At 45.6% G+C, this 23,852-nt stretch overlaps 2 protein-coding genes across 4 annotated transcripts in view; both read right to left on the bottom strand.

Annotated features, from left to right (window-relative positions):
• The window catches only part of IPO9 (importin 9), a 59,376-nt gene extending 54,878 nt beyond the window's left edge, over positions 1-4,498 (bottom strand). Inside the window, exon 1 of one of the 2 annotated variants that reach the window (XM_023187004.3) lies at positions 4,035-4,498. In XM_023187004.3, the coding sequence (XP_023042772.1) occupies positions 4,035-4,197 (163 nt within the window). In that variant the 5' untranslated portion in view covers positions 4,198-4,498. The remainder of the gene's footprint in view (positions 1-4,034) is intronic. The other variant, XM_023187005.3, reaches the window with a different exon arrangement.
• A 1,970-nt stretch (positions 4,499-6,468) lies between these two features.
• Positions 6,469-23,852, bottom strand: part of NAV1 (neuron navigator 1) — a 283,320-nt gene continuing 265,936 nt past the window's right edge. For both annotated transcript variants that reach the window (XM_023187002.2, XM_023187003.2), the window contains 11 exons: positions 23,632-23,800; positions 23,243-23,340; positions 22,967-23,062; positions 22,403-22,562; positions 21,753-21,988; positions 20,728-20,882; positions 20,511-20,582; positions 19,832-20,028; positions 19,235-19,353; positions 15,697-15,894; positions 6,469-13,611 (listed from right to left, as the gene is read on the bottom strand). In XM_023187002.2, the coding sequence (XP_023042770.2) occupies positions 13,516-13,611; positions 15,697-15,894; positions 19,235-19,353; positions 19,832-20,028; positions 20,511-20,582; positions 20,728-20,882; positions 21,753-21,988; positions 22,403-22,562; positions 22,967-23,062; positions 23,243-23,340; positions 23,632-23,800 (1,596 nt within the window). In that variant the 3' untranslated portion in view covers positions 6,469-13,515. The remainder of the gene's footprint in view (positions 13,612-15,696; positions 15,895-19,234; positions 19,354-19,831; positions 20,029-20,510; positions 20,583-20,727; positions 20,883-21,752; positions 21,989-22,402; positions 22,563-22,966; positions 23,063-23,242; positions 23,341-23,631; positions 23,801-23,852) is intronic.

Below are 23,852 nucleotides of genomic sequence, written 5' to 3'. Positions count from 1 at the left end.
CCATCTCTACTAAAAATACAAAAATTAGCCTGGCATGGTGGTATGTGCCTGTAATCCCAGCTATTTGGGAGGCTTAGGCAGGAGAATCACTTGAACCCAGGAGCTGGAGGTTGCAGTGAGCCGAGATCGTGCCGATGCACTCCAGCCTGGGTGACAGAGAGAGACTCCGTCTCCAAAAAAAAAAAAAAAAAAAATCATTCCAGGACACCAGGCTGATGAAGTTACCTCTTATCCTTTTCAGATTGACACACTACATGAATCAAGTGGATCTCTCACATACACACACTTCCTTGGCTTAAGAGAACAGGTGCCCATTCTGGAAAATGTGATAATTAATTATAGGCAATTTATTTATCAGAAAATATCAGCTGGTACACTAAATGATCAAGACTACTCTAGGCTCCAGCAACCTTTATTTTCAAAGATAACTGCTTCTTAAAATCTCATCCATAGTACAATTTGGTCACAGCATGTCAACTTCTCTTGCCTGTCCTTTTAACAGGGAGTTGACAATTGACCTGTGCCCCTTCCCCACTGATTAGAGATTCTTCCATTTAATCTTCAAGACTAGGGATCTTCACCTAGTAGCCAAGGAAGGTAACAAATCTTTTTGGCAAAGAGAACAGACCTGTTAATCTTAAGGATCATGTGGGATCAGTCTCCTATGTGATGGACTAATAAACAGCTCATAAAGACAGTGTGGTTATTTGTGAAGACAGAGGGACTAGATCTGGTTGTCACCTGATCCTGGGCCCCGTGGAACCAAAAAAGGATCAAAAGATTACCAGAACACAAATAAAAGACACCAAATCCCAGATTTCTCATTAACTTCAAGTTCTAAGAGTGTTTCCAGCCTGGCAGGTTGGTTCATGCCTATAATCTCAGCACTTTGGGAGGCCGAGGTGGGCAGACTGCTTGAGCTCAGGAGTTCAAGACCAGCCTGGGCAACATGGCTAAACCCCGCCTCTACTAAAAATACAAAAATTAGCTAGGCATGGTGGTGTATGCCTGTAATCCCAGCTACTTGGGAGACTGAGGCATGAAAATCGCTTGACCCTGGGAGGTGGAGGTTGCAGTGAGCAGAGATCATGCCACGGCACTCCAGCCTGGGCCACAGAGTAAAAACTCTGTCTCACAAAAAAAAAAAAAAAAAAGTTGTTTCCTAGAACCGGAAAACAAGGTTCCTTCTACTGCGATAAAACTAAAATGTGGGCTGGGTGCAGTGGCTCACGGATGTAATCCCAGCACTTTGGGAGGCTGAGGCGGGTGGATCACCTGAGGTCAGGAGTTCGAGAGAGCCTGGCCAACATGGTGAAACCTCGTCTCTACTAAAAATACAAAAATCAGCCAGGCATGGTGGCGGGCGCCTGTAATCCCAGCTACTTGGGAGGCTAAGGCAGGAGAATCGCTTGAACCCAGGAGGCGGAGGTTGTGGTGAGCCGAGATCGCACCACTGCACTCCAGCCTGGGTGACAGAGTGAGACTTGGTCTCAAAACAATAACAACAACAAAACCAAAAAACACTAAAATGTGAAGCAACACCAAAGGAGTGGAAAGTAATTTGTCCATTTGTTTGCAAGAATGGCTCATCTTGCTCTGTAGGGCATTCTAATAGGAGAAACAATGTCCTGCCAGTTTCATCGGGCCAGATAGTTGGCTAAATTCCGGCTGGAAAGCTGGGTGCTATGTTTTCATGCAAAGAACGGTTCAGGGTGGTGAACAAGAAGCTACTATATTGCACCATGTTCAGAGAAAACCTGAGAGATTCAGATAGAGTGTAAGGTGGAGGTACTCTGAACCCAATGTCAAAGATAACTTGTTAAAGGCCACAAGAGGAAGAAAGCAGAAGAAAGCAGACTGCATCTGAGGAATGGACCACCATTCTCCACCTAAAAACAGGTACAGAAGTGGGTAAATCTCTATACAGTTTTTTTGATAAACATAAGGAGCCAGACTACTTAAAAGACACAAGCAGCCTCCAAAGGGTCCAAAGCACTGCACTAAACTCCAGAGACTGATCCAACCCTCTAACCACATGCAAAACCTGAGTCATATGCTCTATTACTAGATGACCAATATCAGGTCACTCCATCAATGCCTTTCCATACTTTTCATTCTCACAGTCTGCTCAACAGCACATTACCAGTAAGTTATGGGGGTCGGTGGATCTATTTCTCATCAGTGACTTAGATCAAAATTCTGTACTTTTGAAATTTAATTTTTCCCTTAAAGCCTCAAAAAAAAAGCCAGGTGTGGTGGCTCAGGCCTGTAATCCCAGCACTTTGGGAGGCCTAGGTGGGAGGATCGCTTGAGTCCAGAAGTTTGAGGCTGCAGTGAGCCATGATAGCATCACTGCACCAAAGTCTACACGATAGAGTAAGACCCAGTCTCAAGGAAAAAAAAAAAAAGATGAATACAGTGAGGAATCAGAGTTTCAAAAAAGACCTCGAGAACTTTATAACTGACTTTGCCTAGATGAGACCATGGCATTTGGCTAAGTTGAAAAGATCAGAGCAAAAGTGGAGTTGCTGTAAGACAGTTTAAATACGAGTCAAGGTCCACCTTTCATACAAAGGTGCCAGACATGTATTTGGAGCACCGGCAGTACTGAGTACCACTCAGGAAAGGTTTAGTTAGGATGAATTTGCACCAGACTCTCAGTTTTATTCAGGTGGCAACTTGAATGTGATGAGGTTCCTTTGCTTTGTCACTCTTCCTTCCTCATACTCAAAGGAGACAGACATTAATGTGCATAAAGGAATCTTACTTAGAAGCCGATAAAAACTCCTTTAGTTTACACATGGTTCTCAAACAGCTTTCTCCTAACCAGTGGTTTCTCCTCTTGTAGATCTGATATTTTGTAAAACAATGACAATTACAACTGGGCCTTCAAAATGGTCCTTAGCCTGTTAGATCCCAAATCTCAACATATTTCCAATAGAAGAAAATTTGTTTTCAACAGCTCTTTCATACTGTGAGAGAATGTAAACTAAATTTAAGAGCGATTTGTTCTAAATTCTTTTCAATAAAAATACGTCCAGTAGGAGAATTAACTCAAGGTTCTGAATGTGATGGGTGTTGGTGATGGGACAATTTCCCATATCTCTGACGTGGTATTTAAGTGGTGGTGGAAATATTCCTGAGTCGGGAGATTCTGAGGATTTGGAGTTCCACTGAAGCTCTGACCAGATATATTTCTTACACAAAGACCAAGAAGATTTTTCCTCCTGTTTCCAGATTAAATTGTTCTTTGTGGTAGCTACACTGGACCTGGTGAAAGGCTCACTCGGCAGGAAATTGATAGGAAATCTCGAACCAACAGTTTATTTTCTTCTCCATCACTTTAAAGCACACAATAGAGGATGGAGACCAAGAATCAAAAACAAAGGATGATCAGTTTCTCCAAATAGAAATGCACAAAGGTATTTAATAAGGGCAAATTATTTTTAAAATAAACGGAAGTACGGTCAGGACAGTGAAGAAGTCGCATATGCATTTAATTTCTGGGAAAACACGAAGAGTACAACCAACCAGCTAGGTTTATAACTCAAGGGCAGAAACTTGTTTGATGACATTAAGCTTTGATAGCCGCCTTCTCTAGGCCCTACCCTTCACCACTTCTACTAATAGCTCCCCCTACTCTTTTCCCAGTACAATCGAGCTGGTGAAGAGAACAGCAAAATACCTTGGTCCTAGACTCAGAAAATATTTCCTCGCGCGCTACTTCCTCCAACAACACCAAGTCTAGCTCCATCTCCGTCCCCTGCAGATTCTAGGCTCCATCTATCTTTTCAAGTCTCCACCCTCCCTCCCCCACTCCCAGGCTCCACCTCCCCCGACCCTATCCTTCAGGCGCGCCTCTCCTCTCTGGGACTTTCACAACCACCAGCGACATCAACCTCTTGCTTCCTGCTCCACTTCTCGGCGCCCAGATCTCCAACTGGCTCAGGCTCCCCATGTCCCCTGCCGGTACGGAGCTGCGGTCAGCGGATTGTGCGGCTGAGCCATCCTCGTGACTGTCCCGCCTCACTCACCCTCCGTCACCTCCAGCACCTTAATCTGTTCTTCAGCAGCCGCCCGCACCTCCTGTACTGGGGATAGGATCCCGGTGAGCGTATCCACTAACGCCTCCTTCAATCCTTGTGCCACTGGACCCGGCAGCCCGGAGGCCGCACCAGCTGCCGCCGCCGCCGCCATCTTTTCTCCCCTCAGCCCGCCAGCCCCGCGGCCGGGACCCGCCACCGAATGACGGCCCCCGCGCGCGGCCAATCCGCGAAGCCGCGCCTGCGCACCAGAGGCGGGCGGGAGCGGGCGGAGGGCGGGGAATGAATCTAAGCCTCCAGAGACAGCGCCTCCTGCTGCCTGAACGAGAACTGCACCTTTCTCTGCAAGGATCACTGGATTTACGTGAAAACTGAGCCCTAGACAGGTTAAGGGGCTTTCCTAAAGTTGCACAGTAAGTTAGAAATCTCGTTTGGAATAAAGTTCATGATATATGACTTTATATTCATGCATCTTTCAGGTGTTAGGAGGGAGGAGGCGGGATAGGAATGGATGTAGAGGGCTTTAAGGAGAGGGGTCTGGGTCACAAACAGCTCCTCTTTTAAACCGCAATCGTTTCCCTCTAAACACCGAAAAAAAGTTGGCTCAAGTGACTCTCTTCATCTTAGCCTTAGGAATCCAAAGCTGGGGAAAATAAGCTAAAGCAAACTGGGAAGTGGAAGTGGGAAAACCACGGCCCAGTCCCCTGGTTTTCCAGCGTAGATGAGCCCAACCTGAAAGCTGGGAAGTGGCTGGGCAGGGGAGACACAGGCATATGAAAGGGAGTTTCCTCCAGAGTGAGTGCTGTATGTGACTATGTGAGAATGAATCCTATTTGTTGAAAATGTATACATTTTTTTTTTCCCTGAGAAGTTATGGCTGAACATTTAAGCGTGCGAGAACAAGAGCAGTTTGATGATACGGTTGTCAGCGGCTGGTCGTAGGAAATGGCCCACGTTGCAGAGCCGCGCCTAAATAGTGGAACAGCTGGAGAGGATGAGCGCTCCAGAGAGGCGTTAAAAACGCGGGGTGTGGCCAGGCGCAGTGGCTCACGCCTCTAATCCTAGCACTTTGGGAGGCCGAGGCGGGAGGATTGCTTCAGCCCAGGAGTTCGAGAACAGCCTGGGCAATATAGCGAGACTTCGTCTCTACAAAAAAATACAAAAATTGCCCAGGCGTGGTGGCGTGAGCCCTATAGTCCCGGATATTCGGGAGGTGGAGTTGGGAAGATCACTTGAGCCCAGGAGGACGAGGCTGCAGTGAGCAGTGATTGTGCTACTGCACTCCAGCCTGGGCGACAGAGTGACATCTTGTCTCAGAAAAAAAAAAAGAAAAGAAAAAAAAAGCAAGATGTAAGCCAAGGCAGGAGGATCACTTGAGCCCAGGAGTTCCAGGCTGTAGTGTGTGTGTGTTGTCATCACGCCTGTGATAGCTACTGCATTCCTGTCTGGGCAGGTATATAGAGACTCTGTCTATTAAAAAAATTAAAATTAAAAAAAAATTCAGGGCAGCGTGGCAAGCATGTAGTGGCAGAAAGGATAGAATGTCATTGGAATGGGAGGTTCTAGAGCAAACAGGAACAGGTATCTTTTAGTGAGATGTTCAGGTTATGTGCCTTCAAAATGGTTCCCAGGAATGCTTATCAAGTGAATTCATTCTTACATGGCAAAGGAAACCATTTACCAATTCCTAGGTCACTTCCAAGACTGTGGATGCTAGACTGGTAACACTCAGGGATTAAGTCATCTCATCAGAAGATTATTTCAAAAGAAGGCTTTCTCAATTATTTATGTATTTGTTTTTGAGTTGGGGGGGGGGTCTTGCTTTGTTGCCCAGGCTGGACAGGTGATCTTCCCACTTCAGCCTCCAGAGTAGCTAGAACTACAGGTACACCCACTGCAACTGGCTGGAAGAGAGTTCTCAACACACTTGTCACCTCCCATGTTAAGAGGGCACAGATGAGTTATGTTACTACAATTTCATAGGGAAAAGATTACTTCTTGGACCCTTCAATTCTGCAATGGGGAATAGCAAGACTTATTTACCTTCTTGAAGTGGCCAAGAGAAGCTGAACTTGATTACAACAGCTTCTAATAGGTCAGTTCACTTTTACTCCAAGAAGAACATTTAGCAAAGTCCAGAGGGTGGTATGTTTTCAAACAGTGCAGCAACCCAGATGGAGGACTCCAGAGCCTTGACGTTTGGGCTGGATGTTTTCAGTTCTGGTGAAGGATTCTATGTCCATAATGTGTGAGCAGGGGTTCCTCCCACCCCCAACCAAGGGAGTGAGGAGACTCTAGCTTAGGATTTCCGGTTACTTCTGGTTTAGGCAAATGACCACAAGCAGTCTGGCCTTGCCAATCAAGGAATGGGCCACAAGATAAATGGAGACAGAAACCAGGCAGAGAGGGAGCTAGAGAACCAGTGGACAATACAGGAGATAACTTTATTGAAACGCAAATGGCATTGAACAGATGAATCTTGCTGGGAGGAGACATGCCAGAAGGACAGAGGGCCCAGATGGGGGTGGCCTCAGTGGTGATGAAGGAAGGCCTCTTCAGCTGGCTCTGGCATGAATTTTATTTTTAAATAATGTGTTATCTAAAATGAATTACTAAGGGGACAGCCCAGCTCTCTCTTCATGATTGTTACCGCAACTATATACAACAATTTGCTTTCCAGATTCAGTTTCGCTTTTTCTACATTAGATATAAAAGGGGGTAGGTTGAACGAGGGGAGGGTCAAATAAGAAAAAACATAAACACACAGACATACACATATCCTGGTCTGGGATTTTGCACCCAATAACTTAAAAAAAAAGTGTTGCAAAAACTTCTGCCCACTCTCCACCTGAGGAACACCATGCATTTGAGAAACACAGACTCTGTCACATAAACGGTGCTGCCTAGAACAGTATGGAGGCGGGGAAGGAAGCTAGCAGGGGTTGGAATTCATTTTAAAAAAAGATTGTTTTGTTAGAAAAAGCAAAAACAAAAAAGCATTAGAAAGTGGGAGCCACTGCACAGCAGTGGCCCAGAGACTGGCTGCGATATGGGAGCTCTGCCTTGATATCATCTTCGTGTCTTCAGGGATAGAGAAATGGCAGAGAAGCAGGAAGAACCCACAGGAGATGGCCAGAGGATCCACCATCAGCCTTCGGGGGACTGAGGAGGTGATTTTAGTGGAATGATTTTGTACTCACCTCCCTCGTGCTTTAGTCCTCCTCCAAACACTTAGTTCCAGAGCTCAGGAGACCTATTACTAGCACTGTATGTTTCTTTGTGCTCTGCCCAAGTTCTCACACACGGAAAATTGACAAACTTGAAACAAAACCACTTCTAAAAAGCCTCATCTCCCCCATGGCCCAATCAGCTACTTTGTGAGTTTGTAAAGATATGAAGCTTTTTCAGATTTTTCTAAAAAGGGATCTTATTTGGCAGGGCGCTGTGGCTCATGCCTGTAATCCCAGCACTTGGGGAGGCTAAGGCAGGTGGAGCACCTGAGGTCAGGAGATCGAGACCAGCCTGGCCAACAAGGCAAAACTCCGTCTCTACTAAAAATACAAAAATTAGCTGGGCATGGTGGCGCACGTCTGTAATCCCAGCTACTCAGGAGACTGAGGCAGGAGAATCGCTTGAACCTGGGAGGCAGAGGTTGCAATGAGCCGAGACAGTGCCACTGGACTTCAGCCTGGGTGACAAAGCAAGACTCCTTCTCCAAAAAAAACCAAAAACAAACAAACAAAAAAAATATGAGTTTATTCTATCACCTTGGCTGAGTACTTCCGTATCCAGGTCCTGCTATGGGGAAAAGAGAGGAGGAGCACAAGGACTGAAGTGCTCAGGGCTGTGTCTTCATTACGCAAGACTCTCCTATGAGCTGAGTGGAGTGTGAATAAGGGGCCTTCCTGGGATACTGAAGCCCTACACTGTTAGCTGCCGTACAGAAGAAGGTTCTGGCCCAGTTCTCAGGCCCAGCAGTGCCCTTTATAACTCAAATAAAGGAGAGGGATGTTGCTGGGAGAACACGTTGTCATGGAAATACACATTCGATTTTTTTTAAAACTTTTTCCATCCTATTACATAATCAGCTCAGAATAGATATAAATAATTCGGCAGAAGAGCAATCTGGAAGAGACCTCCAAATGCTTTCCTTGTTGAAGCCCCTTAGTGTGCCAGCTAGTAATTTCCAAGGCATAAGGTTTTTCTCTGAAGGTGTGTTCAACTAGGAAAGATGCAAACATTCTCCTAACTTCCACCCAAAAGCACACATACCTTTCTTTGTTAAAATAAATGGAAAAACAGAAACACAAGGAAGCATGAGAAAGGTGACTTTGAAATTAATGTTAAAGTCTGAATTACAACCTAGAACCTTGTTATTTTGGGCCCCAAAGCCTCTCGGTGTGGGAACTCCAATACTCTAAAGGGCTTTCCCTTTAAAATAGTTGAATTTAGTGTGCATCAGAATCACCAGGAGGGTTTATTAAAATATGGATTGCTGGGTCCTCTCACTAGAGTTTCTGATTCAGCAGATCTGGGATGGGATTGAGAATTTTGTTTCTAACAAGTTTCCAAATGCTGCTGGTCTTGTGCCATACTTTGAGAACCACTGCTTTAAGGAATGAGAAACCAGGGGATCACTCACTTAATTCCATGACCACCCTTGTCACAGAAAATTCTCCATGGTATAATCATGAAGAATGACCAAATCATCAAACTGGAAGGATCTAGTACACATAGGTTGAATTTTCAACTGTCTTCGTGTCCCTGCAGCTTTGGCATTTTCATAGGTATCCTACCTTCAAGGCTACAACATCTTCCAGGTTACTACCACCTTTCCCAGGATCTGTGGCCGGCAGTGCTCGCTTCCAAGGCTAGGCTGAGCAGACATGCACCCATGTACCCTAGGCAGTGGGGAGTGTCAAGTTGGTGGCACCATATATCCATAATCAGGTTGATTCAGGACTCTTTAAAATATAAGGCTGATTGGATTATAAGAGACAATATCTTCAGGCTTTGGCCTTTGGGGAACAGTGTTTGTAAGATCATTTTATTACTATGGCCTTCTCTGTGGAGCCATGAACCAGAACTTGTGAGTAGTAAATCCATCTCTATTAATAAACCCTCTGCAAAAGCCCATTTTCCTATCCCATCACAGGGGTTGGCTTATGAAGTCTGCTTCTTAACTTTAGCTTAGTCAGTGCCAAGGAATAAGGAAAGCAAAAATAAAGTATGATGAGGAGCCGCACTTGGTGATCTGGGTAACTTCAGCACTTATTCCCTGTGTTAGATGTGCGATTAGGACAATTCCCCCACCCTCTCCAACTACTGGGTAACTTCAGCACTTATTCCCTGTGTTAAATGTGCGATAAGGACAATTCCCCCACCCTCTCCAACTAATGGCAATAAAGAGTTCTTAAGATCTCACGTAGATACCTCCTTGATCCTGATTTGGAGGACTGAGTCCCCTTCAGTCAGGCAAATTTTACCTAAATGTGGGATTTCTATGTGGATGCCATCCCAAGTGAGGATGTGAGGTGTCTGTGAGAAGCAGCAGGGTACCATTTCTCTCTTCCTACTCTTTTAGGAAATAGTTACTCCTCAGACCACTGTAAGGGGTTATCCCTCGGAGTAGTGTGACCCTTGTTTTAGGGAGCTAGAAGTGAAGAGATGGTGAGATTAGGTACACTTAGTCTTGCAAACCAGGAAAACCAGAAGGCAAGACATTAAGAAGGAAAAAAAAAAACCCTCTATTTTTGTCTTTAGTACTTAAGGAGTATGGATAGATCAGCTGGAAGGTTGGCAATTCAAGACCAAAACAGTATACCAACCAATAAGGATTTCATTGTAGGGTCTTCCCATGGACTTGTAGCAGATTCGTCTTCCCTGCCAGCCTCTCCCTTCCCAATGGTTAGACATGAAAAAGACATGGGTACTTAAGGATTGACACAAAGACAGAGATAAGCACCGTAGAGCTGCCACAAAGCATAGATTTTAAAAAATACTTTGAAGCCTCAGAAGGTAGGAAACAGCAACAGTATACTGCTGTTGTGTGTGTGAGAGAGGGAGACACACACACACACACACACACACACACACAGACATCAGGCCCCAAATTAGCCTCCAATGACCTAGTATTTTATTTTTAGTGCCTAGGCAAGGTCTGAGAAACAAGTACATTGGACAAAACTTGTTGATCTTCTTCATCCAGAAATTAAGGGACTCAGCTCAGGAACCTCTCCTGGAGTTGTGGCTCTCCCCAATGGTTGACATTAGATATTGAACTCATGTCATTTCCTAGCCACCTGTGGTGAGGGATGGAGTTGGGGGGCTGGAGAGGAAGATAATAGCACAAATTCCAGTATTAGGCTGGATTCTTCTGAAGGTGCCTGGGGGTTGAGAATTTAGCTATGGGACCCAGTGTTTCTTTTCTGAGGGATCCCAGTAGGCTCAACCAAGAAGCAGGACATAGGTGGGAGAGAATGCTGTGGATTTGCTCCTTGCCGTAAATTCTAGGGCAGTGAGTGGGGAGCTCAGGTTTTCTGCTTCAGAGAAGTCTGGATGAGTGTCCCAAGGGGTTATAGCACCATGAGGAGGCTCAGCCTTCTGCAGTTGCCACATAACCGTGATTCCTTCATGAGAATGATCGATCCCCACGGTGAGGGGCCCAGATGTGCAACTGTAAACAGGGTCCCAGGCTCCAGAGGGAAAGCCAAGGCTTCAATACCACCTCACTAGATGGGAACACACTTTCTGGAGGAAAGCAATTGGAGACCTGGGCTAAATGCAGCAGTCAGCTGAGAGTAGAGGGTGGTGGATCCCAGGAAGAGAAATAAAAAGTCATAGCATGAGGCCTCCAGAATCAACCTGCTAAGGATCCAAATAAAATTCACGGTGGTATCCCTGGTTACCAGAGAGCCAAGAATCCCTTTGGGGTTGGAGGCAGTTGGAATGAAAGAAGGGGTTCTCCCCTCTCCTTTTTCTCAAGTAGCTAGTAACATCCATGGCAGAAGGCACTGGCTGGGCAGCACCAGAAAATAGAGTGAAGCGAAGTCTGAGCCTTGCCATGGAACTGGAGCTTAGGATAGGGTTTAGAAGAGACCTAGATCCCAAGCAGGCCCATCCAGTCTTCTCTTCCTTCTAAGTTAGAACAGCCAGCTCCGGGGCCTCCTCCTTCTGCACAGCAGAGACCTTAAGGCAGTGATTTCAGCACCATCCTTGGACACACAGCCTCTTCCCACCACAGAATTGCATATGTTACAGCTGAGTTGGTTAGGGATCTTCACAGCTCATGGGATTAGCAGCAATAGCAATAATAGTCTCCATCATACAGAACCCTGTCTTCCCGGGGAGCTTACCACGTGAATGCAGAAGCTTTTGTGAGGGGCAGCCTGGACCATCTTTTGGACCTAAATGAAAATATACCGATATGAAGATTCAGATGCATCTACTCCTCCGTTGGGTGGAACAGAGTGATCTAGGCTGGTATGCCTATAGATTCTAATAAAGTCTTGTGCTACTTAGGAATCTGAAGAGCAAACACTTAGGCCAGTGCTCATCACATATCCCTGATCTGCAGAGTCCTGAAGCTTCAGCCTACCAGGCAGCTCAGCCGGGAAGCTGGTCCCACGGGGCTTTCAGAAATGGCAGGAAGTAGACTTGCCCACTCCTGACAAGCAAGATTCCATAGTCCTTCAGGTGCCATCTTAATTGATCCCAGATCTTCTGTCCCCAATGAATTGTACATCTAATCAAAAGCTTCTTTCTAGCTGGCTCCTTGGGTTTCAGCTATATTTCTTAGATGATCCCGAAGGTCTAGATAACAAGGGGGTGTAGCTTAATGGAGGTTAACACTTCCTATTGAACTGTAAACTTAAGGGCCCAAGTCTTGTGTGTGTGTGTGTGTGTGTGTTAACCTAATGATTTGTACATAGTGAGTACTCAGTAAGTACTTGTCAAATTAAAGAACAGGGATTGCCAGACCTTCGAGGCAATGGCAAAGGAGCAAATCTGCAAAGGTAGGATCTCTTTGGAAGGCAGGTATTGGCCACCAAGTCAAACTCCTTGAGTCTTATATTCTGATTGGGATGATCTCACATGGATATTCAGTCTCTTAAATGTGAATACTCACTTGTGAAAAATAGTAAGAGCCAGCTAGGATATTTTGATTCAGTCAGGCACCATCAGAATAGTGCAGTGAAAGGCCAAACTGGCCACAAGACAGAGGAATGTTTTCAATTTCCTGGTTTTCCTCTGGTCCATGATAAAGCTCAGAGTAGCTCTTCTATCAAGATGAGGCCATATCCTCTCATGACAGAGGCTGGCAATTGAGCTACCTAGCAGAACATGTGCTTTCTCAAAAGGGAAGTCAAGGGAACTGGGTTCCTCTTCTCCCTCTACTTCCAAGCCAGTGCTTCATGTCTCATATAAGCCCCATGGATGCCAAAGATATTGGCATGGCAGGTGTCATGCCAATTATATGGCGTCAGATTCTCCAAAGAAAATCCACTTGGAAAAGCCAAACTAGCCCCTGGAAAAGCAACCCAAGCATCTCGTGGACATGTGAGGAAATGGAAAAATGGATAAAGAAAAAAAAAAGGGGGGAAAGGAAAAAATAAATAGGCAAACAGGAGAAAAAAATGAAAACAAAATAAAAAACAAAAATAAAAAAGTAGGGTTTATTGACTCTCATGCATGTTAAATTAGAGGGTAGAAAGACAGAGCTGGTAGTCTTTCTCTGAAGGCTGTAAGGTTATTTTTGTGGTCTGGTGACTTCTCAGGTTGGCAGCCGTCTTGTTGATGTCCCCTATGTCATCCAGAGGGCAGGAGCGGGCAGCTGTCTTTCTACCTTGGCAACTGGTTCCTCTCTCTCCAGCTTCATCTTTTCCATTGTTTGCTTGTTTTTGCTTTTCATTTTTACCTTTTACAGATTGATTTAAACATTTTTTAAACCACATGCTTCTTTTTCTGGGCTCCAACCAGATCTCTGGGGAGGAGTTGTTGGCAGTGGTGATGGAATTGGGAAGGGTCTGTGAGAAAATCTGGGGAGCTTCCTGCCTCCCCCAGATCCCCTCACATGACTGTCTCTCTCAGGGTTGCTTGTGAGAATCATTTAGGAACTGCTGCAGTGTTTTGATGTTTTCTGAACCCCTCCCCAGAAAGCCCAGGAGTTTGTAATTGAAACAAGAAGTCAAGGGAAAGACCCAGAATCATCTTTTCCCCAAAGTCATTAGAGGAGGCCAGTATATGTGTTTAGGGGGCACAAGCTCCCAAACGCCACCCCACCATTCCTTACTAGGAAGTTTTCAAAGGTACAGCACCAAGAACCTGTCCCTCCTCTTTCATCTCCTCCTCCCTCCTGTTCTCATCCTGGGGCTGGAGAGCCAGTGCTCTGAAAGAGGAGAGGGGAGAGGAGGAGCTGAGATAGCTGATGCCAGCGTTCTGCTGTCCGGGGGTGACAGTGATTGCCGAACCCTTAAAGTGTTGCCTGGAGGTTGGGGTCCAGGATGGTTTCTCGATCTGGAGACTCAATGTAGTTGGCAGCTTCTTGAAGTTTCAGCAGCATGGCCATCTAAAGAGGGGCAAAAAGATGGATTTATGAGAGTTGGGACTCTGGGTCCTGCCCACAGAAGGGAAACAACAACAAAATCCCAACACTTTGGGAGGCCAAGGTGGAAGGATAGCTTGAAGCCAGGAGTTTGCGACCAGGCTTGAAAACAAAGAGAGACCCTGTCTCTACAACAAAAAAAAAAAAAAAAGAAAAAAAGAAAAGAAAATCGGCCAGATGTTGTGGGAAGTCAGGGACCCCGAACGGAGGGACTGGCTGAAGCCATGGCAGAATATAAATTGTGAAGATTTCATGGACATTTATTAGTTCCCCAAATTAATACTTTTATAATTTCTTACACCTGTCTTTACTGCAATCTCTGAACATAAATTGTGAAGATTTCGTGGACACTTATCACTTCCCCAATCAATACCCTTGTGATTTCCTATGCCTGTCTTTAATCTCTTAATTCTATCATCTTCGTAAGCTGAGGAGGATGTATGTCGCCTGAGGACCCTGTGATGATTGCGTTAATTGCACAAATTGTTTGTAGAGCATGTGTGTTTGAACAATATGAAATCTGGGCACCTTGAAAAAAGAACAGGATAACAGCAATGTTCAGGGAACAAGGGAGATTAAATTCTGACTGCTGGTGAGCCGGGCAGAACGAGCCATATTTCTCTTCTTTCAAAAGCAAATAGGAGAAATATGGCTGAATTCTTTTCTCAGCAAGGAACATCCCTGAGAAAGAGAATGCGCCCCTAAGGGTAGGCCTCTAAAATGGCCGCTTTGGGGGCAGCTGTCTTTTATGGTCATAGACAAAGGGATGAAATAAGCCCTGGTCTCCCATGGCGCTCCCAGGCTTATTAGGGCGAGGAAATTCCCGCCTAATAAATTTTGGTCAGACCAGTTATCTGCTCTCAAACCCTGTCTCCTGATAAGATGTTATCAATGACAATGCTTGCCGGAAACTTCATTAGCAATTTTAATTTCGCCCTGTGGTCCTGTGATCTCTCTCCCTGCCTCCATTTGCTTTGTGATATTTTATTATCTTGTGAAGCATGTGATCTCTGTGACCCACACCCTATTCGTGCACTCCCTCCCCTTGTGAAAATCGCTAATAAAAACTTGCTGGTTTTACGGCTAAGGGGGGCATTACGGAACCTGCCGACATGTGATGTCTCCCCTGGACACCCAGCTTTAAAATTTCTCTCTTTTGTACTCTTTCCCTTTATTTCTCAGACCAGCCGAAGCTTAGGGAAATAGAAAAGAACCCACGTTGACGATCGGGGGTGGGTTCCCCTGATAGCCAGGCGTGGTGGCACACAAGTATAGTCCCAGCTACTCAGGATGCTGAAGCCCAAGTGGGAGGATGACTCAAGCCTATGAGCCTAGGAGTTTGAGGTGGCAGTGAGCTTTGATATCATCATTGCATTCCAGCCTAGATGAAAGAGCAAGACTCTGTCTCCAAAAATAAAAAAAAAATCTAGATCGTGGGTCTGATTCTTGGTTTCTCAGTGATGAAAAGCTCAGAGTTTAGAGTGGTTTGTGAAAAGGCAATGATGATTGCTTCAATGATAACCGGTACATGAACTCATTTAGCTGAAGTAGTCTTCAGGATAGCGTCGGAGGAGAAGCAGAAGTAGAGAGAGTGCTAGTGTGCACTACTGCTCTACTTCTTTGGTTGATATTCCTACATCATGGGATCTACCTGACGTGGGTCTTTGCTAGAATACATCTTGCTGGGATGATTATTTAGCTTAAGCCAGGTCTCAAGCATATGATCTTTATAACCCCAGATTCCGATATTCAGAGCTCCTCACTGGCCTCAGCCTGGTCCTGGCCTTGCTAGTACTCACTCTTTACTCTCCAGGCCCCCATCAGTGTATGCATGAAAAGTGTGAAGAATTCAGGGTTTTTTTAAACTTATTTTTTCTTTTTTGAAATACAGGCAGGGTCTAATTATGTTGCCCAGGCTGGTTTTGAACTCAAACAATCCTCCTACCTTCGCCTCTCAAAGCGCTGAGATTACAGGTGTGAGCCACCCTGCTGGTCAATAATTCAGTTCTATAATAGTCTTATTTTTACTCTAGAATGGCTTCTACTCACCAGAGGATCTGAGTCCAGAGAACTAGGCGTACTATCTTTGACTGTCCTATCTTCAGGAGGTGAGGCAATGCTGTGAGGGCCCACGGTGGGTGGGGGCAGGTGGTACAGCTTTGATTGGTCCTGTTGGGCTGATGGCCAGGGAAGTGTGTCCCGGACCCATTCTACTGGGTCCTCCCAAGCAGCTTTCTGTCCGTGGACCTGGAAAGAAGGTGAAATATGATTACTGTGGGGAATTCACAGATTAGAGACTTGTTTATGCAGTCTCTTGGTAGTTCCTACAAAAAATATGCTCCTTAAAAATGTGCACTTCCTGGCCGGGCACAGTGGCTCATGCCTGTAATCCCAGCACTTAGGGAGGCCAAGGCGGGCAGATCACTTGAGGTCAGAAGTTCGAGACCAGCCTGGACAACGTGGTGAAACCCTGTTTCTACTAAAAATAAAAAATAAAAAATAAAAATTAGCCAAGCGTGGCAGTGTGTGCCTGTATAATCCTACCTACTTGGGAGGCTGAGGCAGGAGAATCACTTGAACCTGTGGAGGTTGCAGTGAGCCACTGCACTCTAGCCTGGATGACAGAGCAAGACTGCCTCAAAAAAAAAAAAAAAAAAAAGGTGCACTTCCTCAAATGTAAATCCTTGAGGCTCTGCTTTCTGTGGAGTTTTCCTGAGTTTCCAAACAAGGAAATAAGTTGGTATAAATTGTAAGATAATTTTGGAGGACAATTTAGCAGATTGTATTAAAACTTTAAAAAATATTTAATTTTTATTTTTTCAATTTATTTTATTTTTTAATCAACAAAAATTATATGCATTTATGATATTATGAAATATGTATTTGCTGTGGGATGGCTAAATCAAGCTAATTAACATATGTATTACCTCACATATATTTTTTTCCCAGAGGGAGTTTTGCTCTTATTGCCCGGGCTGGAGTGAAATGGTTCAATTTTGGCTCACTGCAATCTCCGCCTCCTGGGTTCAAGCGATTCTCCTGCTTCAGCCTCCCAACTAGCTGGGATTACAGGCATGCGCCACATGCACTGGGCTAATTTTTTGTATGTAGTAGAGACGGGGTTTCATCATGTTGGTCAGATTGGTCTTGAACTCCTGACTTCAGATGATCCACCTGCCTCGGCCTCCCAAAGTGCTGGGATTAACAGGCGTGAGCCACTGCGCCTGGCTTTTACCTCACATATTTTTGTATGTGTGGTGAGAACACTTAAAATCTATTCTCGGCCAGGCGGCCGGGTGTGGTAGCTCACACCTGTTAATCCCAGCTACTTGGAAGGCTGAGGCAGGAGAATCGCTTAAACCCAGGAGGTGAAGGTTGCAGGGGGCCGAAATCGCGCCATTGCACTCCAGCCTGGGCATAAGAATGAAATTCCATCTCAAAAAAATAAATAGAAACTTTTCTCTTAGTGATTTTCAAGTATATGATACATTGTTATTAACTATAGTCACCATATTGTACAATATATCTCTTGAATTTATTCCTCCTGCTTAACTGAAATTTTGTATCCTTTGACTAACATCTCCTCAACCACTACTGTCCACTTACCCCCATGCCCAGCCTCTGGTAACCATCATTCTACTTTCTGCTGCTCTGAGTTTGACTTCATTAGATTCCATGTATAAGTGAGATCATACAGTATTTGTCTTTCTATGCCTGCCTTATTTCACTTAACCTAATGTCCTCCAGGTTTATCTATGTTATTGTAAATGACAGAATTTCTTCCCCATCCCCCAACCACCCCACTTTTTTTTAAGAGACAAGGTCTCGCTATGTTGCCTAGGTTAGACTTTAACTCCTGGTCTCAAGGGATCCTCTGGCCTCAGCTTCCAGAGTAGCTGCTGGGACTACAGGCATGCATCATCATGCCTGGCTTTGAATTTCCTTCTTTTTTACAACTGAATAATTTTCCATCATGTGTATATATACCACATTTTCTTTATCCATTCATCTACTGATGGATGCCTAGGTTGCATTAAAACTTAACATGCACAAATCTTATGACCCCGCAATTTCATTTTTCAAGTAGGAAATTTTTCCACTTTAGTCATAATACTTAAATATTTTTTACTTTCTTGAAAACAAATGTTATCTGTGTGAAGATGCTTTTAAATTGAAAAGCTATTAATAATACTGCAACATTTCCTTAAAATAACATAATTTATAAATGAAATAATGATTTCTGGCATCAGTTTGACAGCATCTTCAGAAATTTACTGTATCACCGGGAGATACCTATCTCAATAACAAATTACTTTTACAGATAATATATGACCAGTTGGGTCTAACAATTACATCACAGTTTATTAGTGCTGAAATGGACTTTAGTGATCATTATACTCTAATTTACAGGTAAGAAAACTGAGGTGGTTTAAAAAAAAAGGACATGTTTCTTTTGCACTAAGTTTTTATTCTAACTTTTAATTTTAATTGTCATTTTTTTTTTTTGAGACAGGGTCTCACTCTGTTGCCCAGGCTGGAGTATAATGATGAGAACATGGCTCACTATAGCCTATATATCCTGGGCTCAAGTGATCTTCTGGCCTCACCCTCCAGAGTAGCTGGACTACACGTGTGCACCACCATGCCTGGCTAATTTTTTTTATTTTCCGTAGTGACAGGGTCTTCCATGTTGCCCAAGCTTCTGGGCTCAAGTAGTCCTCTCGCCTTAGCCTTCTGAAATGCTGGGATTACAGGCGAGAGCTACTGGGCCCGGCCTTATTCTAACTCTTTTTTTTGAGACAGAGTCTCGCTCTGTTGCCCAGGCTGGAGTGCAGTGGTGCCATCTCAGCTCACTGCAAGCTCCGCCTCCTGGGTTCACGCCATTCTCCTGCCTCAGCCTCCCGAGTAGCTGAGACCACAAAAAAAATTTAGCCTGGCTACTTTTTTCTATTTTTAGTAGAGACAAGGCCTCACCAGGATGGTCTTGATCTCCTGACCTCGTGATCCACCTGCCTCGGCCTCCCAAAGTGCTGGGATTACAGGCGCGAGCCACTGTGCCCGGCCTCCTTATTCTAACTTTTAAAAAATCTTTTTACATATTTTGTTTTGTCTTCAAAAGACTCCAGTGATTTAGGTAGAGCAGAAGGTGATGCCTCCTTTTTTTTTTTTTTTTTTTTTTAACATATGAGGATATTTAAAAAGTAACTTGGTCAATATAACATACTTAGCAGTTAGTAAGTAGCTAAACTAAGGTTTTTTTTTTTTTTTTTTAATTAGCGTTTTACTTAATTCTTAGCTCAATTATTTTTCTGTGTGCTCTGACTCCTAGAGAGTGGTTTAAATTGGACTTAGAGCCAGAAGGCCTAGGGCTGGAGAGATGGCCCCAGAGGTAGTGGTCATTGTGCCATTTGCTGAATGGCAGGTGGAGGCAGGAAAGCAGCTTAGTCTATCTAGTGCCTTGCTCCACCTGGTAGAAAGAGAACCTAACTAATCCCAGTAGTCCCATGCCTAACATTAAAGAAACATTTCTACTTTGTTAGGTAGGACAGCCTGGTCTTGGGGTTTGAGTGAAGAGGGTAGGGCTCACCTTGATCCCATCCTTAGCTCCTTCCTGTAAATAGGGAATGATAGAGTTGTTCCACAGGTCAATGAACCAGGTCCGGAAGTCCTCAATGCCAATGGGACAGGACAGAAAGAAGCAAGGGCCTAGGGAAGAGGATGAGGCCATGAAGACGGCTGGGAACCTAGATCTTCCCAGTTTTGTGCCTCTTTTACTCCTTAGTACCAGACAGAGGGGTCTGACAGCCAAAGGATTAAAGGAAATTTAGAGTTGTCAAGACTAGTGGGTGCTGACTGCCTAGATGGCAATCTCATAAGTCCTGCTTCACAAGGTAGACGTGAGATAAGGGAGTGAGGAAAGCTGTTTAATGCCCTCCTACGTATGTGCCCTCCTTTTTTTTCTGTTAATTTTGGGAAAAAACCAGGGAGAGGAGTTAGCTTTCTGGTGATTGAAGTGGTGCTGTGTTGGGAAGCCTTGTTAAGTGGTTCTAAGTCTGAAGCCACAAGGCTTGCAGCTCCTTTACATGCTGAAGCGTCCAGGAAGGAAAGGGAGCATCCCTCCAGATGGTACAGTGGAAAAGGGAAGCCACCTCCTGACCCCCAGGGGGAAGCTGGACCCCAGTACCGATGAGGAAGTCTGAGGTGCTGTGCTTCTCAAGGAAGGTGTGGAGATGATACCACAGCTTGGGTACCCAGTCGAGCACCCGAAGCAGCTCTTCCTTGTTGGCATTGATGTCGCTGTCTGACTCTACCAGCTTCCTCCTCAGGTAACGAACCAGGAAGCCATTGGCTGGCTCCACGTTGTTGGAGAAGGTCAACATCCTGCCACCAAGGATGGGGAAAGTGGGGTCAGAGTGGCAATGGGGACATTGTCAGGGTTCAGCCCCTGCCAGTCCGTCCCTCCTTCTCACTAATACCTACTCAGTTTCTTTTCAAGTAATAGTGGGGACATCTGAACTCAGGGCAGCAGCCCTGGGGTGGTAGAGCTGATTCTCAAATCGGTAGCCCTCTTCAGATAACCTTCTGACGTCACTGACCCAGATCAGCGTGTGCGGGTAGAGAATTTCCTAATTCTGCTTAGAGCAACCTACCTGGCTCTCTCTTAGCTTTGCAGTCCTTTTCTCTCCTCAAGTGTCCTCCTCCACCTTGAAACTGACATGACAAATACATCTACTTTCTCTTTCCAGCCCAAAAAGCTCTGGATACTTCTCTTTCCTTCTCCTATCTACTGTCTTCTGGCCAGAGTCCAGGATTGAAGACTCTTGGATAGGGTCAGAAGGTTCATCCAGAGCCAGAGTTCTTACCTGAAGCTCAAGTGCAAGCCATGGTTGGGTGTCATTTTTACAGGCTGATTGGTGGTACCTATAATATAGGGACTGCAGGGAGAAAGGGGAAAAAGATTCACTTAGACTTGCCTTCACACTTGCTTTCTGCCACGTGCACACAACTCATAGGTTGTCCTGGACGGGGTTCTCCCTCCTCCCCCTTCAGTGAGTTTTGTCTTGACCCCAGCTTACTTACCATTTATGATACTTGCAGGTGAGGGCCCCATTGACCAACTCACTGATGGAGCCTGCTTCACTCAGGTCATCCAATAGGATCACCAGGGGCACATCCCCAATTCCTGTTTCCCGGTCTATCTGGTTGGCCAGGTTGGAAAGATACAGTTGCAGATCCTGGAATAAAAGAAGGCTGTGGGTTCACACTTGGGAATAAGCAGCTGGATCAGCCTCGGAAATCAGGATTTTGAAGAAGTTTTACTATCTAGATTCCCCTGGGGCCTTTAGTTCCTTGGAAATTTGATTATAGAATCAGATTACCACAGTGATAAGCAGTGGTTCCAAAGGCTCTAAAGCAACCCTCTTAAGCAGCAGCCCCCAAATTCCCCAAAGGTGGGGGACACATGCTATTTCCTAGGTGGATTTTCACGGGTACCATGGACTACTGTTAATGGGCATGCCTCCCCCAGCTGGTAAGAGCAAAGATTTGAACCAACTCCATAGTATTAGGGTGTGCTCAAGAGACATCAGTTTTGGCAGGGGAGGGTACAGTATGTACAATTTAATTCCGAGTGCTTCTTCCCAGAAAGGCCAAGGTCAGAGAGTAATACTGAGAAGAGAAGTAGAAGGAAGAGAACAAAAGAGAAGGGATGGATTGACGGGGCTGGCAGAGAGTGGGGTAGAAATGAGGAGGATGCAGTTTCATCAATGACTAACCGAGGAGGAAGGTGCACAAAGCAAGGAAAAGTGTGGAGAGGAAAGCCTTTCTCCACAAAGGCAAGGGAAAGTGTGGAGAAACAAGTTAAGGGCAAGAGGTTGGAAAGAAATTGTGGGGAGGGAAAGGAGAAGACTGGAAAAGGGGATAGACAGGAGAAGACTGGAAAAGGGGACAGACAGAGAGGGAAGGAAATGAACACAGAAGAAGAGAAGAAAGATGAAGGCAGAGATGAGGAAAAGGGAACAATGAGGCAAGAAGGGGCTACGGAAAGGTCTTGGGGAAGGCTGAAGCAGGAACAAAGGCTGACGGGGGTGTCGGGGGGCAGCCACCTTGCAAGACTGCTGGTGCATGTTGAAGGTGCTGACGATGCCCTCCGTGACCTCACGGCCAGAGCGCTCCACCAGGTACTCGGCCAAGCGATTGGTCAGGTAGGTCTTGCCCGTGCCGCTGGGGCCCGAGAGGACGAGGCGCCGGTGCTTCAGCAGGAGGCTTATGTAGTGCTGCATCATCGGCTTGGGGATCAGCGTCTCAAACACCAGACTGTCGACGCATTTCTCCTTCAGACCTGAACCCCCACCCCAGAAAGCACGAGTCTTGACCAGGGTCTTGAGGATAGCAAGGGATCCTAAAGGGCTTTTCTTTCTTCATCTAGGAGCCCCCTGAAGAAACTCAGAGCCACTTGCCCCATGGTTCCATAAGAGTCCCTTAACCCCCAGTATTGAAAACTTAAATCTTTTTAGGGACATGCTCTGAGCTGGGGGTGAGGAGCAAAGTAAAAATCCTAGGCTTAGCAAAAGTCTCCCTGGGAGCCAAAGTTAGGACTGGGTCTTATTCATCTTTTTATATCTCACATTACTTAAGCATCTTCATATTATACCTTCTCAGTGAGTTCTTGGTGAATGAATGCATGATGGATTATTTGATGATCCTGTCCCTGCCTTCATGCCACACCACCTCACCCCAAGAGACAAAGACTGACCTTTGAGGGAGACTGATATGTTATTGACACCTCGACGGCAAGGAGGCATCTCGGGGGGCTCTGCATCCAACACTCGTTTCACGTGGCTGATGCTGTAGCCGTGGATGGACTCAGTGCTTAGTCCCAGGGTAGAGGCTGGGTCCATTTTAGAAATATAGTCCTGACAGAAAAGACAGGCAGAACAAGAAGAAAATATACAAACACAGGTGTAAAAGCTACAACAAAGAATGTCTATCAGAGGAAACAGAAGTAGGTGGAGAAAGTGCAGAGTATATGCTTTTCCTAGGCAGCATTTCTCCATAAAGCCTCAAAGGTCCCCAGGGAGTGCCTGGATGGTTTAATATCCCATGAGAAGCCATGCATGGTGGCACATGCCTGTAATCCCAGCTACTCAGGAGGCTGTGACAGGAGAATTACTTAAGCCTAGGAGTTCAAGGCTGCAGTGAGCTGTGATCACGCCACTGCCCTCCAGCCTGGGTGACAAGAGTGAAACTCCGTCTCTAAAAAAGTATATATATCCCATGAGAGGATGAGCAACCTTTTTGAGTACAGGTATCCCTTTACCTTGAACACTTGGAAAACAGCTTCATCCAGCATCTTCCAGTCAACTTTTCCACTGACCTTGCTACATCCCAGGAAGAATTCCTGCTGCTTCAAGTCCTGTAAGGCCAAGGAAGGAAAAGCTCTTGAGCTTCACTGCAGATGACTCCATGAACCGGGGTCCTAAAGGCCTTAGGAGTTGAGGTCTCTGGTTTTGGAGGTACCCGGGGCCCAGATTTTCTTGGATAAATGTAACAGTATTTGTTTGTTCCCACCGGGGCTCTCCCTGAAGTTCCTTACCCCTTTGATGATGTGCTGCGGGGGCATCCTCACCACCACCCGGAGGGTCACTTCCTCTTTTGGACCACAAGTACTGATGCCATCCATGGGTGACAGGTCTGTGGGGATTGAAAAGAACCAACTGGTTTTAGAAGTACCTGTAGCCTTTCCTAAACTTTCCAATCACTATCCTTTCCAAATAATTCTATTTGCCACAGAGAAGGAATGGAGGTCCCAAGCTCAAAAGTAGTTAAGGTTGAAGGACCATTACAACTCAGTGTCTCAGGACACTGGCATCTGCTTGACTTGGGCATTGTTACCTCTCTGACCAGAGCAAGTGCAATGGTGTAACATTGAAATAAGCCCCTTTCTTCCCTTCACCCTTATAGATTCTTCTCCCGCACAGGTACCTGTGTCTGCAAGACTGGGGCTGAAGGAATGGGTGAGTGCCAGGCCCAGGGAGCGGCGCGGGGAAGATAACGCAGATGATCCAGGGACCTGCCCTGGAGTGGAGCCTGATGAGGGGCCTGGGGCTACCTTCAGCCGGTCATTCTCTGCTTTCAGCAGGTCCACCTCCAACTGTGGTGAGAACAGATAGGGTTGGGTGGCAGATTGGACAGTAGCAAACCTT

The sequence above is a fragment of the Piliocolobus tephrosceles genome, chromosome 1 (assembly GCF_002776525.5).
Source record: "Piliocolobus tephrosceles isolate RC106 chromosome 1, ASM277652v3, whole genome shotgun sequence".
In the NCBI taxonomy this organism is placed as follows: Eukaryota; Metazoa; Chordata; class Mammalia; order Primates; family Cercopithecidae; genus Piliocolobus; species Piliocolobus tephrosceles.
This window is presented reverse-complemented; position numbering and strand designations above follow the sequence as displayed.